Source organism: Embiotoca jacksoni, unplaced genomic scaffold, assembly GCF_022577435.1.
Source record: "Embiotoca jacksoni isolate LCO1_2020_lvr unplaced genomic scaffold, fEmbJac1.0.p SCAF_18, whole genome shotgun sequence".
NCBI lineage: Eukaryota > Metazoa > Chordata > Actinopteri > Embiotocidae > Embiotoca > Embiotoca jacksoni.
Genome location: NW_027185318.1, coordinates 1,746,553 through 1,772,511, shown reverse-complemented (window position 1 = coordinate 1,772,511; position 25,959 = coordinate 1,746,553). Strand labels below are relative to the sequence as shown.

Genomic DNA, 25,959 nt, shown 5'->3' with positions numbered 1-25,959 from the left:
GCCACCGAGAGATATATTTACACAGCCTGCTTTTATGTGCCTCTACGAAGGCAGTGACATCATGGCTGAAAGCTATTTGAGAGCAAACTTTGCTCAACTTTCTAGCAAAAACATCCGGCCTCACGCTACTGAACCAGGTGGTGGCAACACGAGCAGGTCCATGCATGCTCTTCTATTAATACAGCTTCCTCCAGCGTTGACCTCAGCTGCCCGTGAAGTTTGCATGGTTCATATACGATATTTGTTTAAGGGGTTTTGCATGCTGCCTACCAGATTTGCCATTGATAAATAGATGGAAACAAACACACACTGCAGGATACTTTACTTAGGACTTCATGTGGAGCTCAATTCTCAAGAGAGACGTGTGCATCTTGAAGGAAGAAGGTAAATTTATTTTGGATCATTTAATACCCCAAATTCCACATTAGCAACACATTTAAATACAGTTAGAGTATCTAATCAGGCGATCTGTAAATATACACGTATACAAAGTGCCTTTAATGTGATTAAATCATCTATGGCAACTCTGCTATTGTCACCCATAAATGGTAATGTTACAAATGTTTGCTAAATTAACAATTCAGTAACACCCAATCCTGAAACTCAACATTAAATGACCTGATGTTGTCAGGAAACATGTTTTTCACAGGACAATGGCATCTCTGCATATAGTTCATTTTCTCCTCTGTGATATGCATGTTGCAAGTTTTTTGTACTATTTTTTTATTTTTATTTTTCAGACTAACATTGAAAACACTGAAGTGTGTTTGGACCCTGTCGCCTGTGCACCGGTTGTCCTTCCTTGGACTTTTGGTAGGTAACCTAACCACAGGACCATTTTGGAGATGCTCTTAGATATCAGTTTGGATCCTCACACTTGTCTATTTTTCCTGCTTCCAACACATGATCTGCCAAACTGACTGACCACTTCCTGCCTGATATGTCCCACCTCTTAACGGTAATCAGTGTTATTCACTTCACCTGTCGGTGCTTTTGATAGTGTGTCTGACCAGTGTATGTGGGTCACTGAGAATATCCAGAGGAAAAACAGGTGGTTGAGTTTCATTTGCAAGTTTCAAAACAAGAATATATTACTTTGAGACTTCTTTTGTTCTTTATTAAAGTATTGACAACATTTCCGATGCTCCTCACCTGCCTCGTGTTACTTGTCGTTTCGCTGTCCCACCACTAGATGTCCTCGTAACACCGCCCTCAGCCTCCTGCTCTCACCTGCGCGCGTCCAGCCTCCTTCAGGTGGGACCACAGGTCGACGGCTGCGCCACTCGGTCGTCATCCCCCCCCCCCCCCAAACTTCACTTTAGTCTGGAGACGGACGGGACTGACAGCGGAGGAGACCCTGAAGCAGACCTCCAACCAACCGGAGCTTCACCAGCGGTCACAAAACAAACCAGTTGTTTCCTGAAGTGCGCTTCTTTTCTTTTTTTTCTTCACGGAAATGGTTCACCTGAAGTTTTCCTTCGGACGGTGAAAGTTTGGATTTGGAAGGACGCAGCAGAGACGCTTCAAATGGAGAGTGGCTGAACCCACCGGATCATCTGGATCTTTAGTTTCACAAGGTACGATTAACCTGTTTTTGTGTTTGTCGTTGTCTTGAGTTTAAACGGAAAAACGACATCCTCAACCAATTGCGAATTTTGCCAAACTTTACTTTGACTTGACAAACGAGTAAGAAATAGTTTAGTGTTCTTCCTCAAAAGTTCAAATAGTAAAATAAATACATAAATAAATCCCGTGATCGATCGCGTTTTAAAGCTGCAGACAAAAGTTCATTTTAATTTAAGTTGTTGCATCATAATGTCTGATTATTCTGTTGCAGTTGCTTTTTGATGTAAACAAATATGTAAGTTTGTCCTGGAAGTTAACCTCCACAAAAAAGAGGCTACATGTCAGAACCATAAGAAATAAAGTGAGGCATGTATGGAAAACTAGGTGTGGGAGATTTGCTTAGTTTGGCCTTGAGGGATCCTCAGCAGGTAATCTAAAACCTGCAGTGCATCTCGCAACTATGGAGCTCGTGACAATGAAGACTATTGTGTTGTTTCCCGTCACTGACCCAGCATGGTGCTCTGACACCTAATCTATGCTCGTCATTGACTGTCCATGTGCAGGTCATCATATGTGGACTGACTGCTTGTTGATTAACCTGAGGGAGATAACGGGACCGCCCCGGGACCCCTTCAGGAGACCCCTCCGCCCCCGTCTGGACTTTAGACGGGCCGAGAGCTCCAAATCAAAACTTTTCTGAAAACTCTGCAGAACGTTCAGTTGGCGGACGCTGTGTTTTTTATTCTTTCACTTCCATGGCTTCAGGTTTATCTCTTGCACCCTCGGCTAGGTGAGGCCGACACAGCCATTTGTTTAGAAAGGGTGTGTTGCATACTGGTGCTCCTTCTTCGTCAGCCAGCCATGCCAGGGCTTGTACCCAATAGAGATTACAGGTGTGTTATGTAAGCAGTGCAGGTATGGCCGAGTCGAGCCCTGACACTCAGAGGAAGATAGACATTAAGACAGAGAGGCAGTGAGAGATGAGGAATAGGACAGGATGAGGATTTGATGGGGAGAAAAACCTGAAACTGCTTTTGTGTTTCTTGGGAAATGCAGCCAGGTAGGTTTGACGTGTCGGTTGTTTGCTGTGTTCACCTGTGACCCAAAGCCGTGGAGGAAAGCTGCCGGTCAAAGAAGGGCGACGGGCGGGACAATCGGTGTTGCAACCAAGATGCATGATTATGTGTGAACACTGAATGTGTCACGCAGAAGAGGAAACGTCTGGGTCATAAGTGCTGTTGGGAATCAAAGGGGATCAGTGATGAGTAACTCGTCCTAATCAACAGTTTGGAAAAATGTAATCAGGGTCTCTTTTGGGGGGGGGGGGCATGAACAAGTTGGTGTGTGAATGAAGAACAGCCTGGATTTTTCTCTCCACCTGAGAGTTCACACAAGTTCTGGTCTGAACTCCGGACGGGTTTATTCCCTCACTACATTTTTCTTTGACTGCCGGACTGAAAGATTATTGTTTTGACTAGGTCTTGAACAGAGACACCGAGATGCCAGGATGTATTTTTAAAGCTGACTGTCCAGCTGTGTTTGCTTTCTCTGTGAACCGGCTGAACAACAGTCTCTTTTTCTTTTCTTTTCTTTTTTTTTCTCGGGGTCTGACCTGTCAGTTCAGGGGTCCTTAGCTGCCGTCCAGACTGAGACCCCCGGCAACTCCTGAAAGCAAAGCAAACAACACACTTTGCTGCCACTGTCTCAGCTGACCGGCATCTCTGAAAATAAATCTTTTAAAAAAAAAATCCTGTTGGTTGGTTAAATGATTAGTTGATTGACAGAAAAATAATCACCAACTTTTTTAAATAAACGATTAATCATTTTGAATTCTCTGATTCCAGCTTCGAAATGTGAATATATTCTGGTTTCTGTGGTGGACAAAACAAAACATTTAAGGTTCCACCGTTCCCGACATTGTAAAGACCAGACGGCCAATCGATTAATCAAGACCATAATAGAAACACGTTAGTTGCGGCCGTATTTAAACACCACGACTGTACAACGTAACTGAAGGCATGTCGGTTGTACTTCCATTTGAGCGGATCGTATCTGTCCTGGTTCCTCAGAGGTAAAATATGATGCGTACACAGTGAACAATAATCTCAGGCACTGCACAGCCGCATATTATGATATTATCTCAAAATGACTCCCATGTGCCAGCTATTATCCATTTTCCCCTTCATGGCGCGGTCAGAACAAGAGAAAGGGTGGAGGTGTGTGTGTGTGTGTGTTTGGGGTGGGGGTGGGGGCGGAGGGGGGGAAGCACATTTGGAAAGAAGAGTTCCTCAGTCAGTAATTATCAATCTCTCAGGAATGCAGCTGCTGCTGTTACCAGACAAGCTGCTGCATGGCTCCAGCGACCTCGCAGCACGCCAACTTGCATTTCTCCATCCACAGATCTCTACATGGCACACACACACACACACACACACACACACACACACACACACACTGAGCGTCTCCACCTCGCTGACCCTCGTAGCGTTTTGGTTTATTTGTGTTTTTATTGTCTCGCCGCGTCGTCGTGTTTTATTTTTTATCACTGTTATTACCTACATGCTCTTTTTCTGAAACTCTATCCTTTCTGCAGCAAACAAAGGGACCACATAATGTCAGTAAGGGATTATCTTGTGCTCCAAGGCCTTCGCCACTGTGTGTTTATGCTGATATGTTGGTAGGAAACCAAACTGTAGGAAATTTGCGGCTGCGCAGACTCTGGTTCCTGAATTGAATTCTTTGAGCTATTTGTTTTTATTCTAACCTTCTTTGTCAAGTCGACTCTGAAAAAGAAAGACACTTCCTATCCGGCGTTGAAATCTTTCATCGATGCCTAATGACTCCCGCTGAGTTCGTCTCATCCCGTCTCACAGACTGTCCCTGGTTTCAGTTGTTGGAGGTGTTTCCAGTTTGACTCTTAGTAGCACCGCCATCCATCAACATGCACATCTTGTACCTTCAGTGTTTGCTTTCCAGTTCCAGTTCAGACAAGGTTGCTTAAGTCTTCTCTTGAGTAGCAGTGCTACTCCTTTGTTTGAAAATGCCCAGAGAAGACAGCCAACGCCCTGACTGATGCCTGCCGGTGCTGCACAGTAACACCAGTTTTCACACCGCTAAACACTTGTTATTGTAGTTAAAGTCACTGAAAAGCACAGAAGCTGTTATTTTCCAAATTGGCTGTTACTTTAAGTGACCGGTCTCTGCAGGACGACTGGAGCTGATCCAACTCATCCTTCCCCACCGCTCACAAGAGAATATTAACCTTTCTAATGTGTTATTTCCTCCCTCCTGTGCAGACTAACTCCAGTCAGTCATGGCAGGTGAAGCCAACAGCTCAGGTATAGATGTGAACGTCTTGCTGGTTAAACTCAGCCACTTCTAATTTAAACAAAGGTGTCTGTCTGTATCTCTGCCACTCCCTCTTGGCTTTGCTTTATCCCCATGAGTCTGCTCCGCAAGCTTCCCTATGTGACTCACTGCAGTCAGAAGCTACAGTACCCCCCCCCCACCCCCTCCCTCCCTCAACCCCCATGTTACTTCCTGTGAAGCTTTTTTCTTCTCATATAGACACACTTGAGTTTAAAGTAAGTATAGTGTGAGTTCAGCTTAAGTTTTGGCGAGCGTCTGGAGTTGTTTTTGAACTATTGATTTTATTGTTTTAATCTCCTTTCTATGAAATATGAAATGTTTGGACCTCATTTTTCACCCCTTGAGTGCAGTTTGGTTCCCGTTGCAATCGAATAGGAGTCTGATGTTGAGCCCAGTATATTTGCTGACAGGCTTTATTCTCCAGATACCAGGGTGGATCAAAAAGTTCAGAGACTGCACGGTTCACGAGAAACAGTATCGGTATCAGCCCCCAGAAAGAGAGTTATTTTACTTCTCTGAATTGTCCAAAAGTGTAAATCCCACCTTGAAGGCACTGCACTCAAAACAAATACTGAGAAGTATTTGCAATTCTGCTTTGACTCTGTTCAGGGTGTGTACACTTAAGCTACTTGGACTTTAGATGGTTTTCGGATCTAACAACGACTGGCTTTCCCTCTTTCCTTCCTCACTGGCTTGTCAACGAAAGGTACAGCAGAGCTCAGTGTCACACGGAGATCCGCGTCGTATTATCCTGGATTTGCACAGAAACCTTTCCTGCAGGTGTCAGTGCTTTACGTTGCTTTTACTTTTTTCACCTACCCGTGTAAGAGTGGAGGGAAGACCAGATCTGCTCTGGAATTCATGTCCTGCAGCTCGTATAACATAAAGCGCTCAGAAGTACATCATCGAAAAACAATCCAGTCTGTAAACTATTATGATCTGCTTCATGCTGATGTGTACACACGGCTGTCGATGCAGCATCGTCAGTCAGTGCTGCAGGTATTGACACACCGTGTTGAGGTTTGCCGTGTTGGAGCGGTATCTCTTGTCCGATGTGAAGCCGGGTGTCTTTTGTGAAGGATAAGTAAACAGCATGTTGGAACACATGCCTGCTGCGGCAGCACTGAAGCTCGGCTGGAAACCACAGCGGGTTTAGTGTGACAGAGACGGAGGGAGACGGCAGTTTGTAAACCAGATTCTGCTATAAATCCCCACTAATGATCAGATGTTAGATAGTTTGTGGATCAACTTTTCTACAGTGAGAGATGTGGTGAGGGGTGAAGTAGTTGTTGGGGCAATGAAGCAGCTTGTAATTAGGATTTTGAGCTTTAGTTTTGGAAGTAAATTGTGATTTGCAAGGGAATTGATTGTGACAGTAACTTTTTATATAAATAACCATTTCATAAATCTTCAGACAATTTGTAAAAGTAAAAAAACCAACCTTATCCAACGAAAGAAAATGTTGTTCAGAGAGTTCTAGAGGACACTCCACTGTGTGCGTCATCTCATTAAATTTGTTTGCAAAACTGAAAATTGCAGGTTGTTTTGTGTAACCACAGCAACGGTGGCATGAGTCAACCGCTCGTGACCGGAGGACGCAGACGGCCGTCGGCTGGGTGGTCTCCACCACATCCCAGAGTTCTTAGCGTCGCTCCGGTCCCGCCGTGATGCAGGTAATCCGAGGAGTTGTTGCTCTCCCAGCAGCCCTCGGGCGGTACATGACTGAACCAGACCTTCTGCTCCCGAGAGGGCCGACTGATTATTGGTGACTTTAGCCAGTGCAGATGCGCGGATTGGAGTCATGCTCAATGACTGTAATTTGGAGCAGGAGAAACACGGGGTTTAGTGCAGGAAGAGGCCTGCTGCTTTCCTCTGGTAAGATGGATACTCTCTCTTGTTAATGGCCTTTCACTACAAATCAGTCCCTACGGGACATCTGTCCCCCCCCACACACGATGCCAGCTCTTCTGCAGTGCATAACAAGTTCAGCTTGTCTATATTAAGACAACAAACTACTTTTAAAACGCCCACAAATGTATAAAGTTTACAATAGCTTTCAGGTCCTTCAAGTACTGATCGTAAGCCTGTCGGATTGAGCTGCATACTCCTGACATGAGTTGTAAACTTCTCTTTCTCTCTTTCTGTGGCCAGAACCAGATTTCACTCCATTATTTTTCTGTACTTGCAGCATCAGTGAGAGAAATGACTCTACGACGAGCGGTTGGAGCGCCACGTATGTTCTCCCAGGATGAAATCTACAGTCACGGTCTCCTTCAGGACGAATCCCTAGAATTTTAATCTGTACTGTCATCACCAGGTCTAAACTTTAGTCTGCTAAACGAGTGATGTTCCCATCAGCCTTAACTGTGCTCTTTGTGTAATTAACAATTAGCCTGATAAAATGCTCGATTAAAAACAATGAATGATTCATTTATTGTGTGTTACCAGAACTCAAAGTTTGCACCCGTTGATCTGGCACATAAGGCAGAAAAGTTTTCACCAACTTCATAAAGTGGGTCTGCAGGACTGTTGTATTAGACTGCATTAGTTTGAGTCGGGTGTAAACCGGCATTCTGTGTCTGTATTTTTTATCTAATTTTTACTCCATCGGTGAGAATTCAACTTTTGAGATTTGACTGAAGGTTAAAAAAAAAAAACCTGTTTTGTTTATGACCCGTTTACAGCGTTTCAGGCATCTGGCTTTAGGAAGGGCACATCTGCTGGAGGATTTTCCATATATGATGCATCCAAACCAGAGTCCTCGTAGCTCTCATCACGACTCCCTCTCTGCACTGCGCAGGGCTTTGATAATGAGAGGCTGTTTGGAAAAGTCACATCTGTGATCCTCAGAGAACATGACATGGGTTTCTGTGGTTTAGTTTCATGTCTCGCCACGGGAAAGCAAAGTCTTCCTAGAGACTGAGAGATTGTTTTGGTAATATTACTCACACGTTACTAAAAATCCGTTGGCTGTGTTTTTCATGCATGACTGAAAGGCAACATAGCAGCCAGAAACTTTTTATGAACTTTCTCGACAGCACGATTCGTAATTCAACTCAGCTCCCACCATCCCTCTGTCTTTTGTCTGCTTATTTATGAGCTCTGACTCCTGTCATCTTAAGAGCTCGTTCCTACTTTTAGCCTGTGATTTGGAGATAAGTATCTAATAAAGTACGCAGCTGGAAGAAGCCCAGTGTAAGCTGCCGATCCCCAGGAGTGAGGCTGGGAAATGTGCCTCAGAGTGGGGAAGTTTAGTGAAGTGAAGGAAGGAAAGGCGATGAGCTCACTCAATTGACGATGACAAAAAAAATAAAATAAATAGAGGAAGACAATGAAGCATGTTAAAGGAATTAGATACTACGTTGACATGCGAGTGGACGCTGTTCATTCAACATGTGCCTCCGTGCACATTGGTGGTTGTTTATTTCTGTATTCTTCAGCGTTTCCTAGCGTGCTGCGGCGCCTCTATGTAAGAGTGCATGAGCTTACGGGTGCGGCTTTGTGATTTATGACTCCATGTTATGGAATGAAGGGAGCGGTGCCAAGTCTTTCTCTGCACAACTGTGAAGTTTGGTTTAGATGAAGGAGGAAGTGTGTGCAGGCTGGAGTGGGTGGGATGAATGAGCAGCGCCCACCAAGACTCACAAACACAACAACAAACACCGGCGCACATGGAGTGACCTAAAGGGGACTTTATAACTATGGACGCATGTCTGATCTATTTGTTGTATATTTGTAGTGTTGAATGGATCAAACTGTCGAGCTTTTCTCAGAGCGTCCCATACATTTTCAGTTGAAGCAGCGACGACTGAAAAATCAAGAGAATAATGAACTTTGTCTTTTGATTTTCAGGAAGTGAAACCTGGAAGGCAGACAATAATCGGATACTGGTTTTATGTGACAACAGTGAATCTGGCAGTTTCAGTTAAAAGATTTCTCTGCCGAATCCAACTTTCAAATATTGAATGTAATGATTTCCATGAACAGAATAGTTGTAGTTGGTTTTCTGCTTCCACTCAATGACGATAATTGACAAGGGAAAAAAAAACAACGTGTTTTTTTTGGTCTAAATTCTCTGTGATGGATGGATGACCTAAAGCAACCTTAACTTCTACTCACGTTAATAATAATAATAATAAAAAAAGGTTAAAAATCAATCTGGAGTGTTCCTTTAATTATTCTCTTTAGTGGCAGCACTTCTGGTGCTTCAATGAAGACTGAAATGTGACTTCTACCTCCTCTCTCTTCTCTGACCTTCTTCTCTCAGGGCGTAGCTCCAGTGTGAGGTGGTATGTCAAACCGTGACTCGTTGGGGTTCGGGGAACTGCTCCCCCAGGACGTGGTTGACATTTTTTCCCATGAGAAGCACAGCAAACGGAGCCGGAAGAAGCGGAGTCGCTCCCTGGGCCGAGCTTTGGGCTGGTTGAAGGGTAAGAAGAGGAAGGACCCCGGCGCCAATGGGAAGAGCCTGGGGCTCGGACCTGCACTCGACCTGGCACTGGATGGACGTCTTGCTGGCCATCAGGGTGGACACAAGGGAGGACACAAGTCAGGACGGCAGGCCCATCCGCAGGGAAATACTCATGGTAAGAGCTCACAGGTTCTTGTTGGCGGTTGTATTCATTTGGGATGTTTGAATCTCACTTCCTGTAAATTAATAACAGAACTTAATATTACTGTAAAATTTCTATATTTGGATTTGAGTGGTTTTTTTGGGTCAAAGAACTAATTTCCAGACATCACCTCAGGAATTTGCAACGGGCCGTTTTTCTTTTGCATTACCACGTTTTTACCGGTGATAATCAAATAAATGACCTACAGTTGAATTGTTAGTTAAAACGCTCGACCCGACCGCATTACAATTCCAGCAGGTGACAGTTCGTTTGTGGACGTCACAGCTTCCTTCAGTGTTCTTGTGATTGTCGCAGCACAAAACACACAAAAACCAAAACATATGAGCGACATATCGTTAAAAGTTGATGAATTCTCCGTCTCACCCGAGGCGTGCCAGCCGATCTCTGACATGAATGAAATAAGCGGCTGCCTGACGGGAAGGAAAATGAAAGTTGTAAATTGAATAAGTAAAATGAAGTGCATGGCTACCGAGGGAAGTTATATGTTTGGGAGCGGTAAAGTTAACGTGACATCTCAGAGTTGCATGTGCTTCTTCCGGGCTGTCAGGCGTGTTTGTTCACTGGAGGGATGTTTGAACAGACCGACTTCCAGCTCGCCTTCTGACCGGCGGCTAACTTTGTTTGCTGTGGAAAAAGAAATCTGTGTCTGTCCTCACCCACCTGGTGTTCAGGTTACATGGCGGGTTGACGTGCTGCACTGTGACTGCCTTCCACAGGACGAGCAGGAAGAGGATGGTGTTTTTGTGCACACAACAATGCCCACAAAGCCAGCAGCTTCAGTACGATCCAAGTCGTACACATAGTGAGCATGTAAAAAAAAGAAAAAAGATTCACACTCACACGAGACATTTTTCTTCCCATAGCTGAGCTCAGCAGATCTTGTTGGATCTTGCATGCTGCACCGCAACAGTCTTGTTCTTTTCTTTGTGAACAGTTGTTTTTTTTTCCAGTGCAGTGACTTGAAGGAACTAGCTTTAGTTTTCTGATCTGATTAATCCCACTTCGATGCAGTCGGACCTGAAACCCCAAAACATTCCACAAACAAGCAAAACCTTGTTTTAGTGAGCCGGCTCCTGCAAAAACACAAAAGTACAAACAGCGTCTGGTTGCTCAGGGCTGTTTTATGTGTTTGTCTGGCAGTGCTTATGAAGTCTAATTGATAATTGCTTTACAGAAAGAGGAGGCTCCGCCTGTTTCTTTTGCTGCGTCCTCTCGTAGTAGAAGCCCGGGTCGGGGATTTCCATGAGATCCAGACTCATTCAGTCTCTCATCATCCAACTCTACTCACAGCAGATGATGAATATGTATAGACACGTTTTCGCTCAAATCTGTGGTTTTGGTAGATGATGAATGCATCGACAAACACGTCAGCATCGACCAAAGCTTGCGTTTGTGGACGGCATTACGCAATCTTTGCATTTCATTATGCTACCTGTGGTTGGACACTACAGCACTGTAAGAGTTTTGTTTGAGAGAGTAAACTCCGAGGAGAGATAAGGTAGTTCTCCTCGGCCAGGTCCTGGCTTAGATTCTTAACTCCCACATCGGGCCGAGTGCAGGAATCCTTCACTTTTAGAGCCAAAACACAGAAACATGTCAGTTTCTGGATTAAAAAAAACTAAACTAAAACCGACCTTTAAACGTTGTTGTGATGGCAGCCACAGTAACTATTATTCTAAATGGTTTATGAATTGCCTTATGAGTCACAGACCTTACAGTTACTGGCATATATCACTATAAAGACAGAAGTATGAACTGTTAACTGTGATTTATGTGCCAGGTATGAATATAATCTGCCGTTGAGCCCGCAGCAATAAAGGTGTTGTGAATACCTTGCAGGTTGTTGGTGCAGACAACAACCTCAGCAAAGTTCTCACCAGTTGCTTCCTCTGATTAGAGGTGGAGCTCAGCAATTCCCAAAATGTATACCGAGGAGGTTTATTACAGGAGCAAGACACCGTGCGATGTAACACCGAAAAATGAATTCCTCCCGCTGATCCCCTGATGATGATCTGTTTGGATGCTCGTGGGGCCTCCTGCCCAATAAATGCCTGGTATGGCGGGCGTCGTGCCAGTTAATTAAAAGCTGTGCCAGGACCGTTACAGTAGGGAGGAACAAGGGGTTCTGTTTTTCCTGACCTTCTGCTCAAACACTCGTAACCATAGAGGCTGAATGGAGTGTGTTCATGTACGTGACTGAAGCTCGGTACATTTTCATGAATAAGTAACGGGACAGTTTCTGTCTTTGAGTTTCTATTCTGATTAGTGATCTGGATGCTTTCTTGTACTACTGTGTGACTTAAGCAATGAACATTTAACATTTGGAAAGTTGACCTCTGATGTTTCTGAAAAGATTTCTGCAAAAAAACATGAATATATCTCAAAGTGTAGTATAAAAATATATAATTTGTGTATTGTCTGCAACCCGGCCCTGCTAATATGTGCTCGTATTCATCTGCGTGTCCAGCTGGATAATAAACTAAAGTAACCTGCTGTTAACACATCAGAGAACTTAGTTTTCTATTCAGTTTCCCGTGCTGGTTGATCCCGTCAGGCTGAGCATCCAAACCCTCCGCTGCTTTACTTTTACCCTTTGCTCTCATGGGAATGTATTTTTGTAAACAAGAACAATGGAGTTTGACCAGGGGGAACTGCACAGTGGCGGGTTTTGGGTTGATAAAAGCTGACCTCCTGGACCTCCCAGTGAGGTGAACCCATCAATTCTGCATCTTTTCCGATAACTTCACCACGTTTCACGCTGAGCCAAACGACAGAGGTTATCTGTCTTTACAAGTTAATTTACTTCCATTTGTCTAATTACTCACGATGTTAGTGTGGGTCTCTGCATACCTGTCTCTCAGTGATTTATGTCCCTGTCAATCCTTTTGTGCAGCCCTGGCCTCTCTCTTTTTCACTTCTAATGGGCCTTAGGAGGAATTCCCTTCTTTTTAAATGGAAATAAGGTTGTTGAAGACTGATGAGGTCATACAGTCCTGCAAGGTACGATCAGAAGGTCATCTGTTCACCTCCAAACACTCCCTCAGAGATTCCACACATTCCTGAGCTTTCAGATATTTCTTTGAGGAAGCTAGATATAGGGAGTCCTTTGTGTGTGTGTGAGTTTGTGTTTGGTTGGCATGCAAAGTTCAGATCATATGAGCCAGTTAATTTGACGTTCCTTTGTTGAATATTAAGTTATAGATGCTGCCTAAGTGAAGCAGGATTGTTAAGAGTGTATTTACCGTATTTCTGCTTCGCTGCATTTTCCTCTCATGCGGTGTGAAGTCCTGTCAGCCTGTTTTTGTGGAGCATTTAAACCATTGTGACATCAGTTTTGATACAATTGTTTGAAATATTTGTGGATTTTATTGGTTCATGACCGGGTCGGATATTATATGAAAGCCACTGGATTGCATTAAAGGTGAGACGGGAGATTGTGTTAATGGATAAATCAGGAAGAAAGATAGAGAGTGCTGAAAGTAGAGGTCCAGTTTTCAGACTTGGGATGGCAGTTAACTTGCAGCACATAATTCATTCAGGGAAAAAAAACTAACCTGAATCAATACATCACCATTGAGGGTCACAAGTTCCAGCATCCTTCTTCACATTTACATACAGATTTGTTTTTACACAACTGGACAGAGTACAGAGTGGAGTGAAATACACAAAGGATTATGGGCGATGCAGTTTTTTTTTTTTTTTTTTACAGACTGTCAGGCAATAATTGAAAAATTATAATGCTGTAACATAATCCAAAACAAATGTTCTAGCTACACATAATACAATAACAATGACGGGCAGGAGAACAGGTTGTATGGCGGGAAGTAATCAACTGCCTTTCTGTGCACTGTCGCCTCAGGGAGGTGTATTCCTCTGAAAGATGCTCTCATTGTTCAGCTTCCATGTGGAAAGTGCTTGTTGATTTCCTGAAGGGGTTTTGTAAATGAAAACGCCACAATGGAGCAAGGATGAACTTTGAAATTAAGGGAACGACCGTTGTCCCCTGAAATCTGAAATATCTCAAAATCAACGCCTGGCTGGAAAACACACGAGCACACACTCTGCACTCAGTTTGTGTTTTGTGTGTAGATAATAACCAAGTAGTTTGCTGACGCTGTGGGAATGCAGGTAGTTGAGAACTTGAGGACCTGTATAGTAAACAGTTCCACAAATGCTTATTTATAATCACAGGGTTTTAGTGCATTTAGAAGGATTTTATTCCAATAGCTGAAGAGTCACCACACCCAAATGACAGACGTGATCATATTTAGGCCTCTCAGATGTTAAGCAAGGTTTTACTGAGTGCCAGTTTGCCCTCTAGTCCCACGCGAATTACCTGCTTGAGTTTCATTTCATCAAGTTTCTTTTATTCTTTGCAGTCCTCTAATGTTTGGTGTCAGTGTTACCAAAACAAATAGGACAGCCAGCTATTATTTATGAAATCCAACATTGTTTCATTGTCAAGTAATGCAGACATGTTACGGTAGCTTTGCACCAACTCTACAGGCCAATGTCACGAAAGGAAAATGTTTGCCAACACTGTGGCAGGTCTACAGAGAGACTGATAAGTATGTGCTTGGAAAGTTTAGTGAGTCACCGGTCATGACTTCTGCAGTTAAATTAGACAGATTTGCAGCAGTGGCAGATAGACGGTACTCTAAAGATCACTTTGTTCGTTTTATATCGCCAGTACAGCAAAGTTTCGTAAAGTTGCACACATTGTTGGATTTTCACGTAGTTTTACTCTCAAAGGACAAACTGTTCTTTTTGTACGGATTCAAGGGTTGTAACGGTGATAAGCCCGACCGCTGCTTGTAGGATAGAGGTTCTAGTTTATGTCAGCACAAACTGCTGGTTTTGTGCCCAGAGATCCGACATGGATTTACCATTTCATGTATTCTTAAGATATGGAAGAGCCTACTGTCATATTTGCAGCTCTGTCAGGATCATTGTAGGCACAGTTGTGCTTTGAGCTAAATTCATGAGCGTGAGCCAACATAGTTTAGCATTCAGAAATTCACCTGTTATGAAACTTTTACCTGCTGGTGCGTTGCAGGTAAAAGTTCAGAGCTCACCAATGTCATTTTGGCTTTTATCTTCTGGAGACCAATAATAATTATTAGTGTAACCACTTTCTTGGCAATTCACCTAATGGTTGTTGAGGTATTTTATTTTGGACTATGGTGGGCTTCCTACAGACTGGACAGCCCTTGTAGCCCTCAAGACTCGCTGCCATAGATACACCCAAACTATCCTGCATGTCTCTACTCACTCTTACTCGACTCGAGCTGTTTTCTTACTCATGACATTATTGTCTGTAATCACATATAAAAGCACCCTGTAGCAAATGTGTGTTTGTATTAAACAGGTGCTGGCAGGTGAGAATATTTTCCACTTTGAAGTCAGAGACTGACGATATGAAGCCGGTGATGACATCGCTCTCTTTTAACCCACAAATGATGGTTAAAGACTGGGAGGGTCAAGATGTAAACCGACATAATGACATGAACTAACGGTGAAAAAAGGGACAAAATCCCTGCGTGCCACATGAAGCATGTTACCTGGATTGAGGTCCTTGTCACACCGCACCTCTTTTTTCTTTTCTTTCAGCCGTTATGTTTATATTTAATTCTCTAAAACCGAGAGCGTGAAAACAGTCAATGGAGCCCGCAGCCTTACATCGGCGTGCGTTAACACGAGTCCTGTACATCAAAGCTGTGCTGACTAGCTTTTTTTTTTTTATTTATTTTTTTTAATAAAAACAGTGAGCCATCATCCCTTTCTTACTGTCACCGCGGTGCGTTCAGTTTGGGTTTGTGCTGATTAGAGAGGCTTAAGCACCTGGCAGACGGCACCGTCACAGCCGGAGAGAACGTCTCTGCATGGATGTCTGCCTGCATGGTGCTGCACAACAAGAGAGAGGGGCGAGTTAGGGCAGGGAGACAAGAGGTGTGTGTGGCGTATGAGCAATTCAAAGAGTAGGAAGGAAGAAGGAAGAGTCACATCAACAATGGTTTCACTCCAAAGAGTGTCTAAACCTGCTGCTTATTATAAGAAATTCAGATTATATACAATATGAAGATGATCAACTCGTCTTTCTTTTTGCTCGACCTAGTAAACGTTCATGTGAAAATATTTACAGAAAATGTCATCAAAACCTTAATTGTTTTGATTTTTCATAGTTTATTTATTCAGTTAAAATATTTTACAGATGTAAAATGGGCTGAAATGCTAAAATGTTGAGGTCAGCTTGACCATTTTATATATATATATATATATATAAAATTATTTGATTTTGCAGTCTTGTTAGAAAAATAATTCTAAAAATTGCAGGTTTGAGAATAAATTCTGGTCACCAGGCAAATCCTTAAACCAGTTCATCGACAATTCTGGTTGTCTTTAATTTTTTGCCGATTGGTTAAAAAAAAAGCTAAATATCTGCGTTGAGAGGATCCTTATTATTTTTGAATTTTATTTAATCTAATTTATAATAAGCCTAAAAACAAAACTCTGGCTAGTCATAACAAACATTTACACATGATGGGACCACCATCTGGGTCACTGGTTGTCATTTGTTTACAGTAGCTGGTGATGTAACATATTTCCTGAAACCTTCTGTCTCTGTTTACTGCCAGAGAATTTACCAAAACAAACTTGCCAACAGATGTTAGCTCGTTTAAATCCAATTTTATTTAACCAACCATAATTCCCTCTTGAGCATTTTTTTATTTTTAAATATTGTTTTTCCTCACTGGAAGCCGAAGATTGAAACTTGAACGTGACGCGGTATCACACACATTAGATTAAGTGTGTTTATCCAAGTGCGAGATGTAAACATCAGTTTGGGGTTCATACGTAATCACTTGCAGCCCGTTAATGCATCCAGCTTCCCGCACAATCCAGCACTAACAGATGGTGTCTTTAATATGTCAGTGATTAATATGGACATAATTACAATGCGATGGTAGAACCAGTGATAATTCGAGCCCCTGGTTAACGGACCCCACCCATCACTCCAGGCTTCACCAGTCAAGTGTGTGCCGTCATGGTAACTAGATAAGTGTTGTCGTAGACTGACTGCACCTCTCGCGTGTACAGTTTACAGCTGAAGGCTGAAGAAGCGACTTTGGCAGCCGACTGTGTTTTCAACTATTATTTTTTTTTTTTACTTTTCTGTTCTCTGTGAACTGCTTTTGAATGACTCACTCGCCAAGATCTCAACCATGGGAATGTTTTCCGTTTGATCAGATGTCATACATTCGATGTCATGTCTGCTCAGCACACCAGGAAGTGAATGTCACACATGGGTTTTGATGCGTGCTAATAATAATAATAATTACAATAATAATAGGGGAAGGAGTCCCAACTGCTGAAATTTGACTCAGTAACTAGTTTTAAAAGTGTCTCTCTAGATTTGAAAAATTATGTGTACATATCAACACTTAAGAGTTAACTAAGAATTTCTTCTGTAGTCTGGCTGCATAGTAACAAATGTAATGTTGTGTTTCTGGAAACAAAAGGGAACATTAATCACATGTGCGACCATGTGGTTTGGAGCTGCAGGCCTCTTTTCAAACATGGTTTTAATCTTGTTTGAGGAATAGATCATTTCTATTCACTTACTCCCCCTTGTGGTAAAACAATAAAGTTAATGAAGTCTCTAATCACAGAAGTTTACCTCGTTATTGCAGTTTTTGTTTTGTTAAAATGGTGTATAATCTAAACAAAGCAGTGTGGTGGTATTTATTGGTGGTGCGAAAGCTGTGGCTCAAGTGAGAGGGAGGCACCGCTGCTGCCCTTTTACCTCAAATCCCTGACAACAGCTTCTTTTCCTCAATGTTTACATGTTTCATGTCAGTTTGATCTGTGTCCTGGAGTGACCAATCCGGGGCGAGTGTGCCCACGGATGGGGAGCAACAGAGGGGGATGCTGGGTATCTTGTTGAGCGCTGACAGAGGGGAGGGGAGGGGGGGGCAATAGAGAGGAATTAGGCTGCTGAGGATTAGTGTCTGAGGTCTGATGGCCTATTGGCTGCAGAGACATTCTCTACTCTGCATGGACGTGAACTGACAATAACAACTTCATCAAAAACAAACAAGATTATCATCCTGTCCTGATCTGTCCGGGATGCTTTGGAATTGATGGACTTCGGGCTTCACCATTTCCCTCCTCTTTTCTTGAACACAACTTTGGCATAGTTTTGGTGGACTTTTGGATCAGCCATGGTGTTGCTTCTCACTAATAACTCCAGCACTAATTTCCACTGCTTTCCAACAGTTTTCAAGAGGAAAGGTGAGTGAAAAGAGCACATGTTACTTTGTTTTGATTGGTTTGAGCTTCTTGGTTTATGAGTCATGCCAATTGCTGCAATGTGTTTACTGTTCATGTATGACCAGGACAAGCTGGATCAACTGGCTCACCCAATACAGGCACGAAAGTAATGAAAGTGTGGATAGTCACTGTTGCTGGCAACTATAAAAAAAAAACAATGTCAGTCTCTAATGTTTACTCTGCTGTCATACAATGTGCTGTGAGTCATAGTCTATCTACTTTCATCTAAAAAAAAAAGTGAATTTAATCCTGCATACCCATAGATAACTGCTTTCTATACCATAATGCTGTTCCAGAAGAAGACGGTAAAAATTAGCTGTGTACACTAAGTGCACAGTGCAGTCGGTAGGGTACCGGAGAGATAAATGTTGGGCAGCTGTGCTCAGATTTTGGATCGTTTTATTTATTTTTCATATTTAAGATAAGAATAGAGAACACATTTTTTTGCTCTGAGAAGAACCTCAGAAACTCTGGTTTTGAGCTCCACAATATCATTTGTATCTCAAAGCCAGTTGTAATTTTTTTTGGACAGAGCTCATGCTTCTCAATATGGTATTTCAGGTATTTTGTCATCAGTCAAAGATTGAACTGACGTGACAGCAATTTTATTAATGTCCTTCTCACTGTCTCATTAAGTGACATTTAAGCTTGAAAGAACTGCCTTAAGGCTGGGCATGTGCTGCTGATGGTGAATTTTTGATATGATAATCCCTTCCTTTAAATCACTGTCAAAGTCACTGGAGTCTAATCCTACATAATGTGGACTGGAGTTCAGCCTGTTTAATTCACAATCTCAGGTGTTGACCCTCAAACATATTTACTGTTCCTGTACTTAAATGTCCCTGACAGACACCCGAATGTTCGCCTTCTCTCCATATGGCCCCCTTAACTACTGTTTCAGTAACACAGAGCTTTGAGTTGATCCAGGCTGATCCCCTTCTCCCCCTCTCTGCTTCAAGCTGTCCCAAAGCGAAATGATGATGACAAGACCCCGGTACCTCCGCTCTTCCAGGAGAACGTGTTCATGGAGTCCAGCCGGCCCAAGTACCTGGAGGACCTCCACACTGAGGCCCTGGAAGGATTGAAAATGATGCAGCAGGAAGGTATGAAAGACTCTAGTGACACAATCTGAACACCTGTGGACTAAATTAGAGTCGCCAACATGTTTAGAACCGTCCGCAGATTGCTGAAAATAGTGTGCATAAGAGGACTTAATCATCATCAGTTTAATTACATGTGATTCTCTTTACAGAAACCAATAACGGAGTGGAGTACCAGGATAACGAAAGCACAGTTGTAAGTGACACACAGGATTTCTGTGTTTACTTTCACACACAGCGAATGCCTCGTTGTAGTTTTAGTGGTTTATTTATTTATTTTTCCTTTTGCCAGTCGACAATGACGGTCCAAACCGACGGAGAAGGCTTCGTGACAGACAGCACCATTGCTGACACGTCTTCTATCGTCTCTGTGCAATCATCCGTGTCCACGAGATCCTCCCGCTCCGGACTCACCAGGCAAGGTAACTTCACCATCAGCCAAAACACGATTCAAATCTCCTGCTGTCACTGAACTACATGTAAAGCTGAAACAGTTCATCAACTGATAGAAAAAGTCATTTGTGTACGTTATATTCTGACATATTAGATCCAAAATGATTAAATAGTTGTAGACAATCTGTAAATGGGTTTAGATTAAATTCAGTGTTACGTATTTATTAAAAACCAACGTCCTCTTTTCTCTCACGTCTGTGTTTGTCAAGGATCAACATTCAGACCTCTGAACTCTGGGAAGAAGTCAAAGACAAGGAGGCGACACAGGAAGACTGTTGTGGGAATCCCACAACATGTTCAGAGAGAGATGGGTATGAAGATAGTATTTTAAATGAGTTATTAACAAATGACACTTGTCTGTGAAGTTTGTATGTAAGGATGTAAATGTGTGGATGGTTTTCTTAATTCTTAGATATTTGGGTGAACTTGTGCTGATTAGTCCTCTGTGCTTCCTCCAGGTCTGGACAGAGTGGGCTGGACACTGACTCGGAAGCTAGATGAGGAACAGCTGTACAACGGTGATACTGACAGCAGCCCCACCACTGATGGGCCACAGCAGGCAGCAGAGTCACAAAATGGAGTCGAGCAGCTCGGTGCCACCCGTGCTGGTCATAGGGACGACTTGGCCCTGCTTCACCGCCTGGGCCCTAACATGGAGGGTGAGCAGAGGCCCCGGTCCTTGGCCGTTCCCTGGATGACCACTGCCTCCAGCCTCCAACAGGAGCCACCCAGCCCTGTCATATCCATGTCACCCCAGGCTGCTTACATGTCCAAAATCATTCCCAATGCCGTCCTGCCACCCTCCGTCGAGGTGGTGGAAATCAATCGCGGCCAGAGTCGCAACAGCCTCCGCACCGTCAGCAAGAGCAGCCTGGTGCTGTCCAGCCCTGCTCCCTCCCGTGCTTCTTCCAGAGCCTCTTCAATCAGAACCACTTCCTCCAGAGCCTCCACCATCACATCCGCCTCTCGCTACAACCTTCCCAATATGTCCGACAGCTCTGGTTGGAGCAATTCGGAGTCCTCGGAGACGTTGGTATCCGACACGTCAACCATCTCCAGCAGCAGCACCCCCCGACAGAAGAGGTCTCAAGACGGAGATGCTTCGGCTAGGGATGACAAAATTAGTCTTCAGTCCTCCATCAGCAAGGCCTCCAAGTGCACATCGAATGGAAAGCTTATTCATAAAAGAGACGAGGTCGAGAGAGAGGGGCAGTTTGTGCGTAGCCTCTCTGTCATGAAATCCAAGAGGGCTCCTCCTCCTCCGAGCCGTTCCTATTCCCTCCACAATAAAATGAAGCGCCGGTCACGTGATCTGGCAGAGGTCCTCGTCATCTCATCCCCAGGAGAGGAAAATGAAAACAACAAACCGGGATCTCCCTCCAGGATTGTAGACAGCCTCGGCTACAATGCTGACACCAGTTCTCTGGAGGACTCCATGGGCTCCGTGTCCTTCAGTGCTTTGAAAACTCAGCTGCAGGTACAACAGACAGAGGTTGCAGAGACAGATTCCAAAAATGCATCACAGGAGAAGCAGGAACCACCGACGGAGAATAAGATAAACAAAATAATCTCCCCGTCCAGTGGCTACTCCAGCCAACACGGCACATCCCCACAGCTTTCGAAGCAGCCTCACAGCTCGTCTCCAAAGCACAAGAAAGGCATCTTGGCAAAGCTTCAAAGGTTATTTCCAGGGTCCACTTCTGCTGGTTCGGCTCCATCCCGTGCAACACGGCCAGAGGCCTCTAACACTAAATCCACTGAGGAACCTAAACTGGACACAGTTGACACGATCTGCGTCAGCCCATCTGTAAGGACCTTGAGAGAACTCTTCAACATCCCTCCGCACCCTAAAGTCCACGCACCTCCGGCGCCTCCCCCCGAGGTGTGGGCTCACAACAAGCGCACAGTCGAGTTGCTCTTGGGACCTCCGGCGCCCAATCACACTTACGCCATTGTGAAGAAGAATCCAAAAGACAGGAGACAACAGAGGCAGCCTCCCTCTGTATCTGCAGAGATGTCTGTGAAGAGCTCGGTAGTGGAAAGAAACCACAAGAATCCGACCGCAGCTGCGCAGTCCGTTAATGGATCCTTACATGTGCCAGAGGCAAAGACAGTTCAAGAAAGTCAGATTTTGAATGCAGAAAGTCACAAAGAGAGCAATGGAAGACTGGCTCAGAATGTAGATCTGGAAGGAAGTCGTAAAGATGAGAAAGTGAGAGTAAGTGACATATTAGGTGGGATGTTAGTGAAGGCTGTAGAGAAACGTGAAGAAAGACTGGCAGCAATAAGAGAAGAAGAATCTAAGACATCCGCTCAAGCTACAGATGTAAAGTCCAACGTGGACACGTCACCTGCCGTTTCATTAGTCCGTATTTCTCCGTCAACGTCTCCTCCCCCGACGCACCTTCCTCTCCAACCGCCCGCCACACAAACTACAAACGTTGCGTCCGTCACATCAGCGCAAGTTGTCGTATCCCACGAGTCGTCCTGGCCTCCTCCACCTCCGCCGATGGCGCAGGTGGGCCTGTCCGAAGAGACAGATTACCTTCTTCCACCTCCGCCATTGTTTGGTGCGGAGGGACCAGATTTACCTGTTCAGGAGCAGCCAGAGAAGTCTGACTCCTTTAGTACGGCTGTTACATCAGAGGTGAAAACAGAAAGTGTAAAGGTGATCACGGGGGCTGAACCACAGAAGCCCAGTACGTCTCAAGAGATGGCGCCTCCACCCCTGAGTATCCCTCCCCCACCTCCATATTCAGCTCCCCGTCCACCAACTACAGCAGTCTTGTCTTCTACAACTGAGAAGGTCTCTCCGCCACCAAGAGAAGTTTCTCCTCCGGCACCTAAAGAAATTTCTCCTCCACTTGTAAATGATTTACCCGTGAGGCCCAAAGAGCCTTCTGCTCCCGTGGTTCAAGATGTCCTCCCACTTGTTAAAGACATCACGTCCACACTGGTTACAGAAGTTTCTCCTTCAGCAGTTCAAGAAGTCTCGCCTCCACTGCTTATCGAAGTCTCCCATCTGCCACCCAAAGAGGTCTCTAAAGTGGTTACACCTCCACCTCCTCGAGAAGACGCCCCCCGATCCTCTGAAGAGGCAACAATTGTCAGCAAGCTTACTCCACCACAAATTATCCCACCTCCACCACCACTGCCATCACAACCCGAGTCATCAGAGGAGGAAATTGATCCTCCACAAGAGAACATCCCATTCGAACCTGAAACAGAACCAGTTTCATCTAACAGTATTCTCGCACCCCCTCAGAGTATTCCTCCTCCACCTCCCGTAGAGCTTCTCCGCCAACGTCAGGTTGTACCTGATGGTCCATCAACCCAGGAGGCCCCCTCTTTACCTCCATCCGAAGTCTCAAAGCCACCAGCTCCTGAAACCTCTCCTCCACCAGAAGAAGCTCAAGAACCTGCTCCATCACCCCAGGAGGCCCCCTCTTCACCTCCATCCGAAGTCTCAAAGCCACCAGCTCCTGAAACCTCTCCTCCACCAGAAGAAGCTCAAGAACCCGCTCCATCACCCCAGGAGGCCCCCTCTTCACCTTCATCCGAAGTCTCAAAGCCACCAGCTCCTGAAACCTCTCCTCCGCCAGAAGAAGCTCAAGAACCTGCTCCATCACCCCAGGAGGCCCCCTCTTCACCTCCATCCCAAGTCTCAAAGCCACCAGCTCCTGAAACCTTTCCTCCAGAAAAGGCTCAAGAACCTGCTCCTTCTCCACCGACTAACATACCTTTACCTCCACCTTTACCAGTGCAGGCTCTTACTAGCATCAAGCTCCAGCCTGGTCCTTTGAGCACAGAAAACCAAGAGCAGACCTCTGACCCTGTTGTGCCAGAGGAACCCACCCCCATTGTCACCCCGTCCCTCCTGCAGATGGTCCAGCTGCAGTCCGTCAACAGCAGTCCTGAGCCCCCTAAAGCTCCAGAGCAACCGCAAGCTGAGGTCACAATGAGGAAACGGCAGCCCGACAATGAGGTCCCAACCCCGTCTGCCAGCGGTGAGACTCCTCAGAAGCCCATCAGAAGGTCTCTGATTGTGACCGCCCCCACATCTACTTCTCCACTAGCCACAGTCACTTCACAACCAACTCTGCCCAAGACTCAGTCTTCACTGATTTCCCCTGCATCTTCCTCCACAGCCGTATCTCCTATGAAAAAATCTCCTCCTGCCATGACCGCTTCTCCTTCCATGAACCTACAAGAGGCTATCCGCCTGAGGACGGCAGCCAGATCAAAAGATAGTCCTTTATCTCGCCTCAGTTTGCACTTGCCAACGTCACCTCTGGACCTCCATAAGTCCCCTTCCAGTACGGGAAGTTTTAGCTTCTCCAAGAGCAACAAGACGGTGGTGACTGACACCAGGCCAATGCCAGAGACCAAGGAAGACATGCAGAAGAACCCGGCGGGTTCCTCCGTTACAAAGGAGATCAGTGACGCGGAGTCACTGAAGACGGGAGTGAAGGTGCCACCACCTGTTGCAAAGAAACCCAAAACGAAGGCCAAAGAGGTTGAGACCAGTGAAGGCACGGAGCAAACTGCAGGACAGGAACCACAGCAAGACAGTGTCAAAGGTAAGAGGGGAGTATCCTACGTAATAAACCATTTCAGAGTCTACAGCCAAGTCTGAAAAAACGCTCACGCCAATCTTTGAGTTATAATTCCAAGGTTGAGATATCGTTGATGTCGGCCAATCAGTGATAACTGCCAAGTGGAGACAAGAACTTCAGAAGTATCAACATTTGTTTTAGCTAAAACTCTGCAAGACCGTCACTGTTGGCTGTTCTGGTAATTCAGAGCAAAATAATGTTTAATAGTCCTCATCAAAAGTAATTTAGGCTCTTTAAATGATGTGACTAAAAAGTTAGCAGTGAAGTTAACTATCTTGGAAAAATGCAACCCTAAAGTTAGATATGAAAGGTTTATCAGTAGGTGTAAAGTTCACCGTCTTAGTTTAGCCCGCAAGCATGCAAACATTTGCTAATTAGCATAACCTACAAGGCACAGCTTAGGCTGGTTTATCCGGTATCCGCCCGGCACCAGATGAGGCTGAGTGGATTGTCATTTGTTTTGCAGGAATTTGCAGAAATTCTACTGAAGGTAATGGAAAATTTAAAGAGATGAAAAGTCACAGGATCCCCAAAGTTTTTACAGTTCACTGTAAGAGGGAGATAAATGTGTAGAAAATGTCATGCCCAGCCATCCTGTCGTTGAGATAATTCAGTCTGGACCAAAGTGGATCGAGTGAAGAACACAAGCTTTGTTTCTTCGATAGCTAAAATTCAAACAAGTTGTTTTATTGTCTAAAACGTCTGCGAGCCGCAAAACTAATTGTGACGACATTTCCAACTTCAGGTGCTGCAGAGATGAGAAATGGGACAGCAGGTACTGTTGAAGAAGGAGGAGGGACGTCGTTGACATGATTGTAAAGACTGAAGGAGACCTGGGAAGGACTTACCAAAGACACTGAATATCCTGCAGGACTGTGTGGGAGACAAGAAAATGGATTCTGATAGATGAGATGCTTATTTCAAAATTTGCTTTTTGAAAAGTTCTGGAGTCATTTGAATTTGATATTAATGGTGTGGGTCTTAATTTTCTTAAGTCCTCATTTTTGCATTTTACAAAGAGTAAGTGCTGTATTTTCTTTCCCAGAGAGTCCGCTGTGCTTTACTGTTGCAAGAGATTGGAATATGCTGCCCCCTAGCGTCAAACAGTGATTGTACCACTTATGTCCTGCTGAGTCAGATCTTTAGTCAGTACTTGGAACAAATGGGACTTTGGGGCTCTCATCTGTAAATATAGCACTTTTTTTTTTTCTTTTTTTTTCATATTTAACATATCTCAATGTTGGATCTGTTCCAGTTTTGTACTGTATATTTTCCAAAAGATTTTCCACACCAATTGTATTTGTTAAAAAAATACTAAGTTATTTTTTTCTCGACAGACAGAATATCTTCGTCGTCGTTAAAGCCCAACGTCATATAGAGCAACTTTGTTTGTATAGCTCCACACTTATATCAAAGTTTGTTTTCAAAAATCCCACGTCACCTTTTTTGTTTCAATGCTATCTATGAGCATGATAATTAATGTCACACAAAATAATCCACAATCATTATTTTGTAACATGTTTTCTGCTGCTTTTAGTTTCTGACAACGGAGGTGATGTCTGTCCTCAGTTATGGCTTAGACAGTGGGATATTTGTGTTGAACTATAATAATATATTTCAAAATGGTTTTAGAGACTGCATTGTAAGAAAATCATTTATAAAGAATAAAATCTAAGATTTATGGACAAATTGTCATGTTGGCTGAAGAGAATCCTTTTTCTACCAAGACTGTCGTTTCTGTAACGTTTGCATTTTCCTTCTTTGTCTTCTCTGTTGAGCTTCAATATGGTACATTAGGATGTAAACGTGTATTTCCAGACTCATTGATGTTTCCCGTTTTTGACGCATGTAAACAGCAGGAATAATAACTGATATCTCCCAGCTCTCATT

General features: G+C 44.1%; 1 protein-coding gene across 3 annotated transcripts; it reads left to right on the top strand.

Annotated features, from left to right (window-relative positions):
* The first annotated feature begins 642 nt into the window (after window positions 1-642).
* LOC138199765 (NHS-like protein 3) lies at window positions 643-25,758 on the top strand. 3 transcript variants are annotated; one of them, XM_069151953.1, is made up of 9 exons: window positions 643-813; window positions 967-1,577; window positions 9,203-9,521; window positions 18,860-19,003; window positions 19,153-19,196; window positions 19,293-19,422; window positions 19,663-19,764; window positions 19,912-24,033; window positions 24,815-25,758. In XM_069151953.1, exons 3-9 carry the CDS (start codon window positions 9,227-9,229, stop codon window positions 24,880-24,882), a joined length of 4,905 nt encoding a protein of 1,634 aa, XP_069008054.1. In that variant the 5' UTR covers window positions 643-813; window positions 967-1,577; window positions 9,203-9,226; the 3' UTR covers window positions 24,883-25,758. The 3 variants fall into 3 exon arrangements, with proteins under 3 accessions (XP_069008054.1, XP_069008053.1, XP_069008055.1); XM_069151952.1 differs by having other exon boundaries at window positions 643-1,577; XM_069151954.1 differs by lacking the exons at window positions 643-813; window positions 967-1,577 and having other exon boundaries at window positions 9,135-9,521.
* Window positions 25,759-25,959: the final 201 nt, after the last annotated feature.